The sequence below is a fragment of the Apodemus sylvaticus genome, chromosome 4, assembly GCF_947179515.1.
Source record: "Apodemus sylvaticus chromosome 4, mApoSyl1.1, whole genome shotgun sequence".
NCBI classification, from domain to species: domain Eukaryota; kingdom Metazoa; phylum Chordata; class Mammalia; order Rodentia; family Muridae; genus Apodemus; species Apodemus sylvaticus.
This window is the reverse complement of record NC_067475.1, coordinates 83504972-83519031: the sequence shown is the minus strand read 5'-3', so window position 1 is coordinate 83519031 and position 14060 is coordinate 83504972. Positions and strand designations below refer to the sequence as shown.

The window sequence follows — 14060 nt, the reverse complement described above, 5'->3', positions numbered from 1 at the left end:
ACATCTAGTCTACATACTGCTGAGATTTGGTTTTTTTGGAAATAAACTTTTTTTGTAAAGGGTCAAAAAGCAACTATTTTTGGTTTCATAATCTACTCATAATCTCCATTTCACATTCTTATTTATAACTCAAGAATACAAAATACAGTAAAAGAAGGTATGTGCATAACTTTGAATTTACCTTTCACAGAAATAGTTTAACAATTTACGTTGACCCTGAAATTCAACCTCCAGTACCCCAGAAGAGTCCAGTACCCGACATGACCTCTTGTCACATCTTCCTCATTTTCCTAGAAGGCAGTCTTGGGTAAGCAGATTATGCATAAGCCACTAAGAGGGTCAGCTCCTCCTGGCATAGAGGGTCTAGGAAGCTGCCCTCCGAATCCAGCACCCGCATCGCTGTGAGACAAGGCTCTACCGTTTGTTATACTTAGCCAGCCCCAGCTCATGTTACACAGCTGGCTCAGCCACAGCTCCACCGCTCTGCTAAGCAGCACCTGTGCCTCTGCTGGGCTTGCCAGCTGTATTTATTTCCTAGTTTCCTAAGTATATATGATAAAGTTAAGGGTAGTGGCACAAACCAGAGGCAGCCCAAGAACTTATATGCTACCAGTGACATAACAAACATCAGAGGGGATCTCATATACACTTCATTTAGCAAGAGTCCTTGGCCCCTGTCCAGCCTCTAGAAGTCATTTCAGTGGTGTGATCTGACCTGGGACAATGATGAGACTTGTCAGGATAATGTATAATTATTTTCCTTTTAGAATCTCTTAAAATTGGAACAGGTACTATTTGAGAGATAGACAAGATAACATATGAAGAAGATTGGGTAGGTGGAAGTCAGCTCCCTAATATCTTAGAGCGGCAGGACTTGAGAAGATACCAAGATTCCCAGGGGCTGCACACTTTACTCAGCCGGGCTAGATCCTAGATCACGTATAACATGACCCCAGGCCAACTCAAGTTGTGCCTCATACCTCTTCAGCTTGACAAGAAGAGCAGCCCAAAACTAGCCTGGCTAGTCTGTAAAGCTGTGAGGAATACTTTAGGTTTTACCGGTGTGGGACTGGAATCTGGGCCATTGGTTCAGGGACACTAGGTTATTTGATAGTTTTGGGAATCTTGGTATCTTCTCAAGTCCTGATGCTCTAAGATATTAGGGAGCTGACATCCACCTACCCAACCTTCTCCTTTCTGCACTATCGTCACAGGATGAGGCACCTCGCCAGGCGTGTTTCTAACACAGGGCACTGCATCAGCGACCCCCCTCCTTCTTGAGTCTCTATTAACCACTGACCGGCGCACCAGTGGCTGACATGAACACGCCCCACCTCACTGACTCGCCACCATGCTCCTGAAGATCTAAATCACGATCCACCTGCTTTCAGAACAGCACGGCAGCAACTATGAGGAAAACATACATTCCACAGGGGGAAGCAATAAATTAGTAAGTTAGTTCTGAATTTCCATGTTTAGTATTGTTTTTTTTTTTTTTTTAATATCTCCCCCTTTTCATTTGTGGCCCAGGCTGGTCTCAAACTCACAGCAATTCTTCTGCCTCAGTATCCCAAGTGCTATGACTAAAAGTATGAGGGGCCATACTAAGCTCTGTGCTTGTTTCAAACATCAAATTCTTTACCCAGTGAGAAGGTCTGTTGCCCTAGCAACATAAACTGACCCCAAGAACAAACAAAGGTGGACCCATTTGCACTGCCCACAACCAGGAAGGGATTAAGTAGGCCCAGAGCAACTCCTGAAAATACAAAGGCCTGATTCACTAGCAACTGTCCTGGATGCCATTTGGGTCACTTCAGACATAGAGCACTTTGCTCAAGAAACGTAAAGAAGAGCAAAGTTGAACAGCATGATGATATCAAGGCGTGCGTAGTGGGCCGCCATGCTGGCTCTCGTCTTTAGTTTGTAGTGTCTGAGAACATTCCGCGTGACTGAGCTGAACACTCTGCAGAGGGCTGGGGGAGAATCATACTGTTTTATGTGTTTTAAGAAACACAGACATTCCATCTTCTAAAAGGGCATAAATTTAGACAGAGAGGCCCTCGGCTTGTTCTTTCCAGTAGAAAGGTACCAAGCATTAGCACAAAGAAGCCTCCATGTCTGAGGAATTATAATTCTAAATCAAAGGACAACAATTTGCTGCACTTTCTCATTTGCAGTTTGCAAAGATGTGGCAGCAGACTGAATGTCAATCACAAATGTTTCCACCAAATATTGAGATAAAGTGAAACAACCTTTTGGGTTTAAAGGTTCTTTCTGTGTCTGTTTGTCTATCTATCTGTGTGCATGTTTCTATCTGCCTTTGATTCAGTATTTAGCGTTTGAATGAAACTCAGAAACTCTATCATGTTGTCCTTGCTCTTGAAGACTCCCATGGACCCTGACTGATGGCATGGGTGTCTTTGTTTGCTCCACCCCGCTTTAGTGAGTACTGTGGGACACACTTACCAAAAACAGAAGAACATCCTTATTGTATATTTTATTTAAAGCTAACAACAACTAAACAGATAGATAAATAATTATACAGATGATAAACTATTAACAGAGAGATGATATTGGGTAACATTAGTTAGATGTTTAAAACCTGACATATTTACAAGCTCACAGACCCTTGTTCAGCACCAACATTTTAGTCTATGTAGTCAAAGTCTTCTGGAATTCCAAAGTTTTTATCAATTTTAGATTCTTCAAACCCAAATTTTCTTTTGGCCCAGGATTTTATTGCAAATATGTTATCTAAAAAAAATTGAAAAAACATTTTTGAGAATTAAACACACAATCATGAAACATCCTAGTCTAATTATCTGTATCCATGCTGACCCTCAGATATATTAAAGTAAGAAGTGGTTTGCTCCTAAGAGTGCTGAGGGAGAACAATACGGACAGGGCAGCTTCCTGGAGTCTCTCCCACATTTCTACAGAGGCCGGGCTCCATTTCCTCAGCAATTTCAGCTGCTCTTGCTCTCAAAGGGGGCATTTTCTCTCCAGACCTCTGTTCTTTCAGTCAGACAATTAGCCAGCCTGAGGGACCAGGCGAGAGGGGTAGAAAGGGTTCTCCTCTTACAATAACACAGAAACAGATGTGTCCTCGGCATCCTCACAGGGGATTTATATCGTCCTACTGAAAAAAGGGTTGCACCTAGGTAAAGGAATTTAACCTGAAGGGGAAACCCCAAATTGTATAAAAAGGTTTCGAGACAAGGATCTTCACCCCAGTGCAGTAACAAAAGGGAGGCCAATGGCTACTCCTCAAGCGTCACTGCTTGGCAGAAAGGGATGCGGACAGAACCAATGCACAGAGGCCAACCCTGCAACTCTACTATTTCTCGTATATTAAATAACGTTTAATTAAAATGCTTTCTACAAACACAAGAACAATGGCACAGGTTTTCCAAATCTGTCAGAGTATAGTGCATTAGTATTAAAAATGAACACAAGATTAAAGCAAGACGTTCCTGAGCACCAAGGCAGTGCCATGTCACTCCTCCTAGCCACCAACCACGCAGCTTACAGTGTGCTAGAGGCAGAAACTTTGAAAAAAGAAGATTGACTTAGAATGAAATCATTAAGGTAAGATCTAGCAAAATCTTTTTTTTTTTTTTTTCAAGACAGGGATTCTCTGTATAGCCCTGGCTGTCCTGGAACTCACTCTGTAGACCAGGTTGGCCTCGAACTCAGAAATCTGCCTGTCTCTGCCTCCCAGAGTGCTGGGATTGCAGGCATGTACCAACACCCGGCTAGGACCTAGCAAAATCTTATTGGTGTCTTTATAGTTAAGACACAAAGAGAGCTTGATCATTGGTTGACAGAGGAAAGAAGACAGGAGGAATTAGGAGGAGGCAGCCATGCGCAAGGCAAAGTGGCCTCAAAAGAAACAGGACCCCAGCCTTCAGACTAGTGAGAGTAGTCATTTCTGTTGTTAAAACTACTCTGTAGTATATAACCTGCCATCTTCAAAGTCAATACATGGAATTGGAGCTTTCTTTATAAACTATTCCATGGACTTGTTTCTAAGTATTAAATAAATATAAATTTGGAATTCAATTTTCTTTCTAGAGTAAATACTGCTACTTCAAGTGGAACAAACAGTGCTATACCCTAACTAGATAGAAACACTCAACTGTATAGTGTTTGGGTTTGGTTAACTACACACCACACACACACACACACACATACACATACACACATACACACACACGCTGCTCTTCCCACTGCTTGCTGTGCCTTTCTTCACACAGTACTGGAGGGAAACCATACACCACACACACACACACACACACACACACACACCACACACACCACACACACACCACATACACCACACACACACACACACACACACACACACACGCGCGCGCGCGTGCGATGCTCTTCCCACTGCTTGCTGTGCTGTTCTTCACACAGTACTGGAGGGAAACCATACACCACACACACACACACACACACACACACACACACACGCGCGCGCGTGCGCTGCTCTTCCCACTGCTTGCTGTGCTGTTCTTCACACAGTACTGGAGGGAAACCATACACTTTTATTCACGTTGTGCATGGTGGGACAAAGTGAGCATGTGTGAGATGGTTCATGCGTGGAGGTCAGACTCAGCTCCCCGCCTCGGCCGCGGGTCTAATTTAGGTCCTGAGCCACCTCAGCCTCCTGACCAATGTATCTTTAATCCATGAGTCCACTTGCTTCATTTGCACACTCAAAATTTTATATTTCTCACACATATATCACATTTGTTATCACTGTCATTGTTCTTAGCATTTTGGGAAAGAAGGTCTTCTGTAGCCCAGGTTATCCTTGAACTCAGTACACAGCCTAGACTGGTTTTCCTGCTCCAACTACTGAGTGCTGGGATTTACAGACATGTGTCACCATGCCTAACGACATATTCCTCACTTACACTTCACCTGACACAATGTCTGCTCTTTTTCTCTTCTCTTTTTTTTTCACTAAAGCACTATTTTGTTTAGGAAACAACTCATAATAAAATAAATATAAATAAAATAAACATGATAGACAGATAGACAGATAACTAGGAGGCCAAAGAGTTATTAATATTTCCTATTTGTTTTATTATAAAATGGATTAGGGGAAATGAAGTTAAACATTCTGTGAAACACAAGCCTGTACTAGCAGCTGGAAACTGGCACCCCTGCCTGTCTCCGAGGCTAACCTGAGGCTCGAGCCCTATACACACCCTCCCGTGGGGGCACAAAGGACTAACACATGGGCAGCATTAGACTGTCCCCAGGTGGAGACACTCAGTCACCACCATTTTATTATCAAATATAAGGAAACATCAGGGGCCTTTCTGACAGGTTTAATCTTATTAATTATACTAGTGTATAAACCACAATTATCACTACTTTCTTTTATTAGGACACACAGAATGCACTGGTAGGAGAGAAGACTTGACACAGGATGGAATCTCACTATGTAGTCCAGGCTGACCTTAAATCCAGGATCTTCCTGCCTCAGCCTCCCAATTACTAAGCTTGTGGGCAGGTGCCCACACCTGGTGTCACAGTGCCCTATTTACTCCTACTTCTTGATGTAGACCAGAAAAAGAAAGCAGGCTTCCAGCGAAGAATCAGAAAGCCGGTCTGAGTCCTGCTGCACAACACATTGTGGCCTTGTGCTCCTTAGACCTTGATTCTCCTCACACAGAGGGCAGTGATCACGACTGCCTTGAGGATTACCACAGAGCAGAGAAGAGAGCACTCACAGGCACTCCTGACAGTGAAGCCGCAAAGAGCCCTCAGACACATCAGCGCTTCAGCACGAAGACAAACCTTCAGGATCCCATGATACTCCCACGTGGATTATAAAGTCAAATCCATGAAACTTAGGGCTGCAGATACAGGTCAGTGGGAGGGCGTTTGCCTGCTGTGCGTATGTGAAGCCTCATATTCGATCCCCAGTACCAAAGAAAAGCAAAACCACATGAAACTTCAATTACACCTCATTAGATATGTAAGTTCAGTAACCAGAAACTTAGCTTATGAAAAGTCATACAGAAGTTAAACCTGGAGCTACTGTTGGCCTCACAGAAATAACTTTATAAAGATGAGTCACGGGGCCTTTACTGCAGTTACTCCTACTTACCAGTCCATCGATTGGCAGCTTCTTTAGCTACTTTATTTGCTTGACCTGAAAAAAAAAGATAAAATATGCAGTTATTAATACATATAAAACTATCTCTAACACTCTACAGATATGAACCAATATATTACAAATTACACATATATTAGAAATTACCATGAAAAAGCTCAAATAGTACTCTAACATTGTGTCTTAAAAATTTCTTCAAATGCTCAAGAAAATTTTAGGTTATTCAGTTACACTCAGAAAAGAACACCTTCCCTTTTCTAAATCTCAATCCCCACTGTACTGACTTCTTTAAAGTACAGGCTTATTCTATACACTTTGCCTGTTTATGAGCTGGGTAGCACAGCACAGGTGTGGAGGTCAGAGGTCACCTTGTAGAGGATGTCAGATCTGGTGGCAAACATTTTCATCCTCTAAGATACCTTGCCAGCCTCTAAAGTACAGGTTTAAATGAGATGTTTCTGAAACAACTTACTATAACAGATGATAAAAACAATTTAGTAGCAAGAGTTTTATTGTATATATTCTTACACTATGATAAATCTAACTTTAAACATTTTTAGAGACAAAGCCAGGCATGGTGTTTCACACCTTTAATCCCAGCACTTGGAAGACAGAAACAGGGGATCTCTTAAAGTTCACAACCAGACTGGTCTACATAGTGAGTTCTAAGAGACTTTGTCTCAAAATAAAACAAGTCAAAACAAACATTTTAGAGGCAAGAAAGTATCCCATAGGAGAAAATGTTCCATTTACTTTATACATTAAATATATGATCTTAGCCAGGTACATGGCTGTTACTTCATGCTAGAGCTGAGACAGGAGGATCTCAGGTCTGAGACCAGCATGAACTACACATAAGAATTTGTCTCAAAATAAGACAAAAACATTTGGAGTAATAAATACATGGCTTGCTACTAAATGTGTCTGTGCAAATATCGTTCAAGTCACCTTAGATAGAACCTAACAATGCCATGTTAGGGCAGAAATATTACTTACAATGATATCTTTTTTTGTTGCTTGGTTGCTTGATTTTTGGGACAGGATTTCTCTGTGTAAAAGTCCTTAATATCCTGGGCCCTGCTTTCTCACAGAGATCCACCTGCTTCTGCCTCTCGAGTCCTGGGATTAAAGTTAAGCACCACCACGTCCTGCTGACATTTACGTTTTTAAATAATGTATTCACTTTATGTGCGTTGGTGTTTTGCCTGCATGTACATGTGTGACAGTGACAGAGCCCCTGCAGCTGGAGTTACAGACAGGTGTGAGCTGCCACGTGGGTGCTGGGAAGTGAACCCAGGTGTTCTGGAAGAACTTAATTCTGAGCCGTCTCTCCAGCTCTGATGTTTATTGTTTTATTGAAAATAACAAGTTATATATGACAGATTTCACCCTATCAAATCAGTGGACTGTACGGTCATTCGCACTATCTTAATTATTAACAATAGGAAACTGTGCACACAAAGCAGACAACACCCCCATCTCTGGCCTCCATTAATCACCCAGTTGCTTTCCATGTTATGTCTCTGTGGGGACACTTCATGTGAAGGAAAACATGTATTCCCTTGAATTTGGCTTTTCTCCATACGCCAGTATTTTCAGGGTTCATCAATACCTATTAGTTTTTATAGTAATACTCATTTCACAATTTGCTTACCGATGTGTCTGCTGACAGACACTGGGCCATTTCCACTAAGCCAAACAATACTTGCATTGAAGTACTTTTAATTCTCTTGGGTGTAAGAAATAGAATTGCTGACTTGCATGGTCTGTATTATTTTGAGGAATGAATAATTTGAGGGGAGTCTTTGTTTCTTTGAGACAGGATCTTACCTTAAGTTCCTGGCTCATCTGGAACCTCACTATATAGGTCAGGCTGGCCTTAAACCTGCTAATCTTTCTGCCTCTGCTCCCAACTGATAGGATTCTAACCATGTGCCATTAGACCAGACCTTTACTTTTTAAAGTAACTGTACCACTTTGTAATCTGACCAGTTACACAAGGGTTCCAATTTCTCCATGTCCTTGTCAACACTTGTGATCTTAAAACCAAACCAAAACCAAAACTGTAGCCATCTGGGGCTGGAAAGATGGCGCAGTGGTTAAGAGCATTGGCTGCTCTCTCAGAAAGCCTGGGTTCACGGAAGCTCATAACCAATCATAACCATAGTCCCAGGGAATCTGATCCCCTCTTCTGGCCTTCATGGGTACTTCGCTTACATGGGGCATAGGCATATACACAGGCAAAGCACCCAAACACATAAAATTAAAAACAGAGGGAAAAAATTCCATCCCAAAGAGTGTGAACAAACATCTTTTTATTTTTTTCTTTTCTTGTTTTTTTTTTGGGGGGGGGGGGGGGGATTTGGTTTTTTCGAGACAGGGTTTCTCTGTATAGCCCTGGCTGTCCTGGAACTCACTCTGTAGACCAGGCTGGCCTCAAACTCAGAGATCCATCTGTCTATGCCTCCCAAATGCTGGGATTAAAGGCGTGCGCCACCGACGCTCCCCCAGCCCCCCCCCCCCCCCCCCAGTGAACAGACATCTCACTGTGGTTCTGATCTGCTACTGAGGAAGGCTGCATTTTTATTGGCCATTTGTTTATTTCCGTGGAAGAGCATTTGTTTAATCTGTTGACCACTTAAGCTCACATTTTGATCATTTTACTACTGAATTATGAGTTCTTTATGTATTTTGGATATTGCCTATTTGTCAAATAGAACATTCTTCTCATTATTTATCTTCCTACAATAACAATTTTGTTATTTGGAAAAGTTTTCAGTTTTGGTAAACTCAAGCATGCTCTCCTTTGCCGTCACAGTGATGCTGGTTAATCCTAGGAGGAAATACACGCCTGTGCTTCCTTTGGAGAGAATTGGAGTCTGAGCCCTTACATTTCGGTCTTTGGAACATTCAGTTTTTGCTATGGTAAGCAGTAGGTCCAGGTTAATTTATTGCACTTGTAGATCTAACTGTGCCTAACAGCCTTTAAAGATTTCTTTTTCAGCTCAGTGATCTAAGAATCCACAATCCTGATTACAATCAGCCATGGTGACTTCTGGACGTGCAGTTCCATTTCACTAACCGATTTCTCTCATGACCCAACATCACACCACCTCAACTGCTGGGTGTTTGTATTAAATTTGGAATTAATAAAATTAGTCTTCAATATTTAAATAATATAATCTTTTTATTTTGGGTCACTTTTACTTCTATATGAACTTAAATACTACTCTATCAACGCCTGAAAAACAAGCAGGTACAACTATGATCGATTCTTCACTGATTATGGAGATTGACATCTGGAGTGTTTTCACCTTAACAATATTAAGTCTTTCACCTCACAAACCTGGAATGTCTTTCTATTAACTGGCATCTTTTTGTTTCAACAGTGTTTCACAGTTTTCAGACACATCTTACCCTTCTGATAGCTTTATTCATAGGTCATCTGATCTGTATTGACACAATGCAAAAACACAAATTTTCCTTTTTTAACTTCAGTTTCACTTGGTTCATTGTTAGTATACAGAGGTACAAATGAACTTGAGCATGGTAATGAAATCCCAGCATCTGAAGTGGCTGAGGCAGAAGAATAAATAATTCAAGGTCAGCCTAGACTATGCAGCCAAACCCAAACAATCAAAGAAAACACATATGGCTTTTAAAGTATTGACTTTAAACTAGTGCAAACCTCTGACATTATTAGTCATAGTTTTAGGGATGTTTGCTTCTGTGTATATAAATATTATTGAAAATTTCTTGTGGGGACATTTATTTCCACATATATAAATATGCTAAAGATTGTCTATATAGCTACAAAAATATATAATCTAAAAGCACTGGCTTTACTTCTTCCTCTTCAAGCTATTTCTTTTCTTGATTGACTGCCCTGGCTAGAACGTTTAGTACAGGTGGAACTCATGATGAGGGTGGACTCCATCAGGAGGACGGCCTCTGCACAGAGTGAGAAACTTCACGTCCAGTACCAGTTTACTGAATACTGTTAATTACATAAGACTATTACATTTTTAAAAATGTGTTTTAGTACCCACCTTTAATCCAGCACCCAAGGAGCAGAGACAGGGGTCAGGGGGAATAATTGTCAATTAACAGGCCAGTCTGGTCCACATAATGAATTCCAGACCAGCCAAAGCTGCATAGAGGCCTTGCCCCGCCCCCCCAAACAAAAACAGAAACAAAAACGGAGCAATTATTTTTCACTTATTTAGATAAAGATTTGGTTGTCTCCTCCCACCAAGTTTTATTTTATAAATATCTTGCATTTTTGGCAGCTTATCTTGTTTTTCCCAGGCACAACAAACCCTGCATCCTCAAGATTAAATGACACATCATCAAGATGAAGAATCCTTCTCCTGGGCTGCTGGACTTGGCCGACTGGTATTTTATTTTGTTGAGATGTTAACTATTAACTTAATTTTCCTTTCATGTTATCTCTGTCACCAAGTGTCAACCTACAAAGTTCTCTAGTGCTCAGCTTCAAAGATTTACTTAAACATTCAGTAGAATTCCATCACTGGACGCCGCCTGCATCTGTACATGCCTGCGTAGTTCAGAGGTCAATCTGCACCCTTACATTCATGTTCACGTGATTTCAGCGAAGGGGCACTGGGGGTTTAACCCAGGCCACGCCTCGTGCACGAGGAGCAGGGAGCCACAGGACTACACCATCCCTCGTTCAACTGCTCGTTCAAAGTGTTCTTCAGTATTCAAATATTAGAGCTTCAGCTATTACTAAGGAATTACCTATCTGTCCCTTTACTTCTTTAGGCTTTTGTCCCATGGATTTCATAATTCATGTTTTATCTGCATATATTAATTACTTTTATGTTGCTATGATAAACACCATGACCAAAGGCACCCTATGAAGAAAAACATCTATTCATTTAACTATTCATTATAATAGAGTTCCATTAAGGTCGGGGGCAGCAGGCAGCAGGCAGCAGGCAGCAGGCAGCAGGCAGCAGGCAGCAGGCAGGAAGCAGCAGGCGTGGGGAGGCCTGGGGGCAGCAACAGGGAGCTTCAAACACAAACAGGAGGCAAAGTGCAAACCGGAATGGGTAAAAAGCTTCAAACTCTCAAGACCCACTTCCTGGGAAACTTCCTCCAGCTGGGCTGCAGCTCCGAACTCTCCCCAAACAGTGGCACCAACTGGAACCAGTATTCAAACGCAGGCGCTCCAGGGGGCGTTACTCTCTGAAACCATCACACAACGTTCTGCATACACAACGTTCTGATTCGTTGTCTTCATCCTCAGAAGCTGCATTTTCCACACTAGCAATAACACACCTCAAAGTCTATTTTCTTTGCTCTTAGTGTAGCTGCTATGGCCCCTTTCAATTACAATTGTTGAGTCTTCCTCCAGCCTTTTATTTTCAACATATTTTTGTCTTTAAATAGGAGTCTCTTCGAGGTGGCATATCATATCATCAGTTGACTTATTTCCTTCCATTCTGGCCTTCCCAGCCTTTCACTGGAAAACAGGCCATTTTTACTAAGTATAATTAGATACTGTTTACATGACATTCTGTCATTTCCCGAATATGATGGTTTAAATGAGAAATGTCCCTCATATTCTCTCAGATTTGAACACCCGGTCCCTGGTTGGTGGCACTGTTTGGGGAGGTCACAGAACCTTCAAAAGACAGAGCCTTACTGGAGGAAGCACATCACTGGGGTGGGCTTTGGAGCTTGGATCGCAGGGCTTCCGTCTGACGCTTTCTTCTGTGTGTAGTTTCCAGCGTGTTGGCCAGCACTTGGCTCCACGCCTCACTCACCACTGTGGCCTCACCCTCAGAACCACACGCCAAAGGAACCCTTTCATCCACAGGTTGTGTTTGCTTGCAGTGTTTATCATAGCAACAGAAAATAACGAGTGCTCTTTGTCAGATGTCCCTTTGTCCTTCAATTTTTCTAAAACTGATGTTTGTATTAAGTAGAATTATTTAAAGTTTTTCTGTCTTTCTCCCTTTCTTCCTCAAAATTCTGCACTCTAAAATAATGTAACACACACACACACACACACACACATACCAAAACTGAAAATAAAACTCAGGGTAGCTGAGTGGTGGCACATATCTTTAATCCCAGCACTCCGGAGGCAGAGGCAGGCGAATTGATGAGTCAAGACCAGCCTGATCTACACAGTAAGTTCCAGGCAGCCAGGGCTATACAGGAAAACCCTGTCTCAGAAAATAAAGAAAGAAAAAAACTCAGTTTTGCTTGCCAGAAAATACTCTACAAAAGAAATTCAACCCCAGCTCCCCCACTGGTTTTTGTACCAAGTACTCTGGGAGCGGGATTTTGGTACTATCCTAAGAATTCTAGATTTATCTTTTGATGACTATCCCAAGGATTGGCACTAATGTCTTTAGCATTCTAGTTTGACAAATTTCCATCCCAAGCTTTCCTGCAGGTATGCAGCAGTGGCCACGGACTATACTTTATATACATTGCGTGGTTATTTACAGACAAGAGTACTTCACACAGCTGTCTCCTAAATCAGATTAAAAGGTAAATATATGAGATATATGTAAATTGTCTATTTACTTAACTAGTAGCCTTCACTGGTGATTTACTTCTTCATATAGACCACCTTAGGTGCCAATGTTACTTTACCTCCATCTGAAGAGCTCCTCCCTTCAGACTTCTGAAGGGTTCCTCTGTTACAAGCTACTAGATGCTCACTAAGATATCTTACTTTGCCTTTTGTCTCTGGAGGACCTGTTTCGGGAAATACAATCCCTGATTGGCAGCTTTCCTTCAGTATTTTGAATACATCCTCCCCAAGGCCCCCTCCCTGCTACAAATGCTTTTGGCCGCTGGCATTTCTAAGTATAAATAAGTGGCTAATCTCAGTGAAGTTCCCTGATTACAATGACTTGTTTCTTGCTACTTTCAAAATTACCCTTAATTAAAACAATTTGATCATGATGTCCTGCAGGTCTCAGAACCTGACAATGTTTTTTCCTCTTCCTAAGATCAGAACATTTCTACTGCACCATCTTTCATTCTGTTGACTCTTTCCCAGTCAGCTCAAACCGTACTGTACGCAGTCTGACCTCACTTCAGATACTGCAGCTCTAAACTCCAGAGTTTCTGCTCGGTCCTTCTTGTGTGGCTTCTACTCCTTTCCTAATGCTATGTGCTCCGTGAGTTGCCTAGGCCTTCCGTCGTCTTTACACATGGTCTCCTCTGGCGAATGTTTGGAACAGCTCGCTAACCTTGTCTACTGAGCTTGCCCCTGCTCCCTCAGAGCAGCCTCTCTCCTGCAGCCTGTGAGGTACACTCTCTTCTTTCTTTGCATGTCCTATAATATTTAATACAAAACTGAGGATTTAAAAATAGACCGTGGCTGCAGGGCTGCAGTGGCACACGCCCATGCACCGTGGCAGTCAGGTGGGGACAGCGCGCCCAGTGCTCAGGGAACAACGCAGGATTTAAGTTTCCCAGGTCGGCCTTGAACTTCTGATCTTTTTGCTCAGGCCCCCAGACAGGTGGGACTGTAGGCATGTGCCACCACACCTGGCTTACTTTCAAGCATTTTTGTGAAAATTTAGTTTCTGTATCTAGTTTTACTTAGTCTTGTACAAATAATGACTAAGGTGGCTAAAATAGTATTTTTTAAAAATAAAATTGTTGCTCTGACTTCTCACTTTCCTGGTTACTTACAATTAAACTTGTGAATGGTATCAATTATCAATGGTATCATTGAACTGCAAATATTTCCTGCAGACAATATTTAAAAAGAGATTACTATTGGCCACATCTAAATGAACTATGATCAGGAAATCCTGTCCCACATGAACAGAGGAGAGCTTGGGTAAGCCTCGTTGTTATAATGTGGGTCTATGAGTTGTGCTGTCAAGAGCTAAATCCTATTACAACCAATTTCTAAACCACATAATCC

At 41.9% G+C, this 14060-nt stretch overlaps 1 protein-coding gene across 1 annotated transcript in view; it reads right to left on the bottom strand.

Annotated features, from left to right (window-relative positions):
- Positions 1–2301: 2301 nt before the first annotated feature.
- The window catches only part of Mnd1 (meiotic nuclear divisions 1), a 57310-nt gene continuing 45551 nt past the window's right edge, over positions 2302–14060 (bottom strand). Inside the window, exons 7-8 of the mRNA XM_052180284.1 lie at positions 6131–6175; positions 2302–2754 (exon numbers count right to left, since the gene is read on the bottom strand). Coding sequence (XP_052036244.1) covers positions 2648–2754; positions 6131–6175 — 152 coding nt within the window. The 3' untranslated portion in view covers positions 2302–2647. The remainder of the gene's footprint in view (positions 2755–6130; positions 6176–14060) is intronic.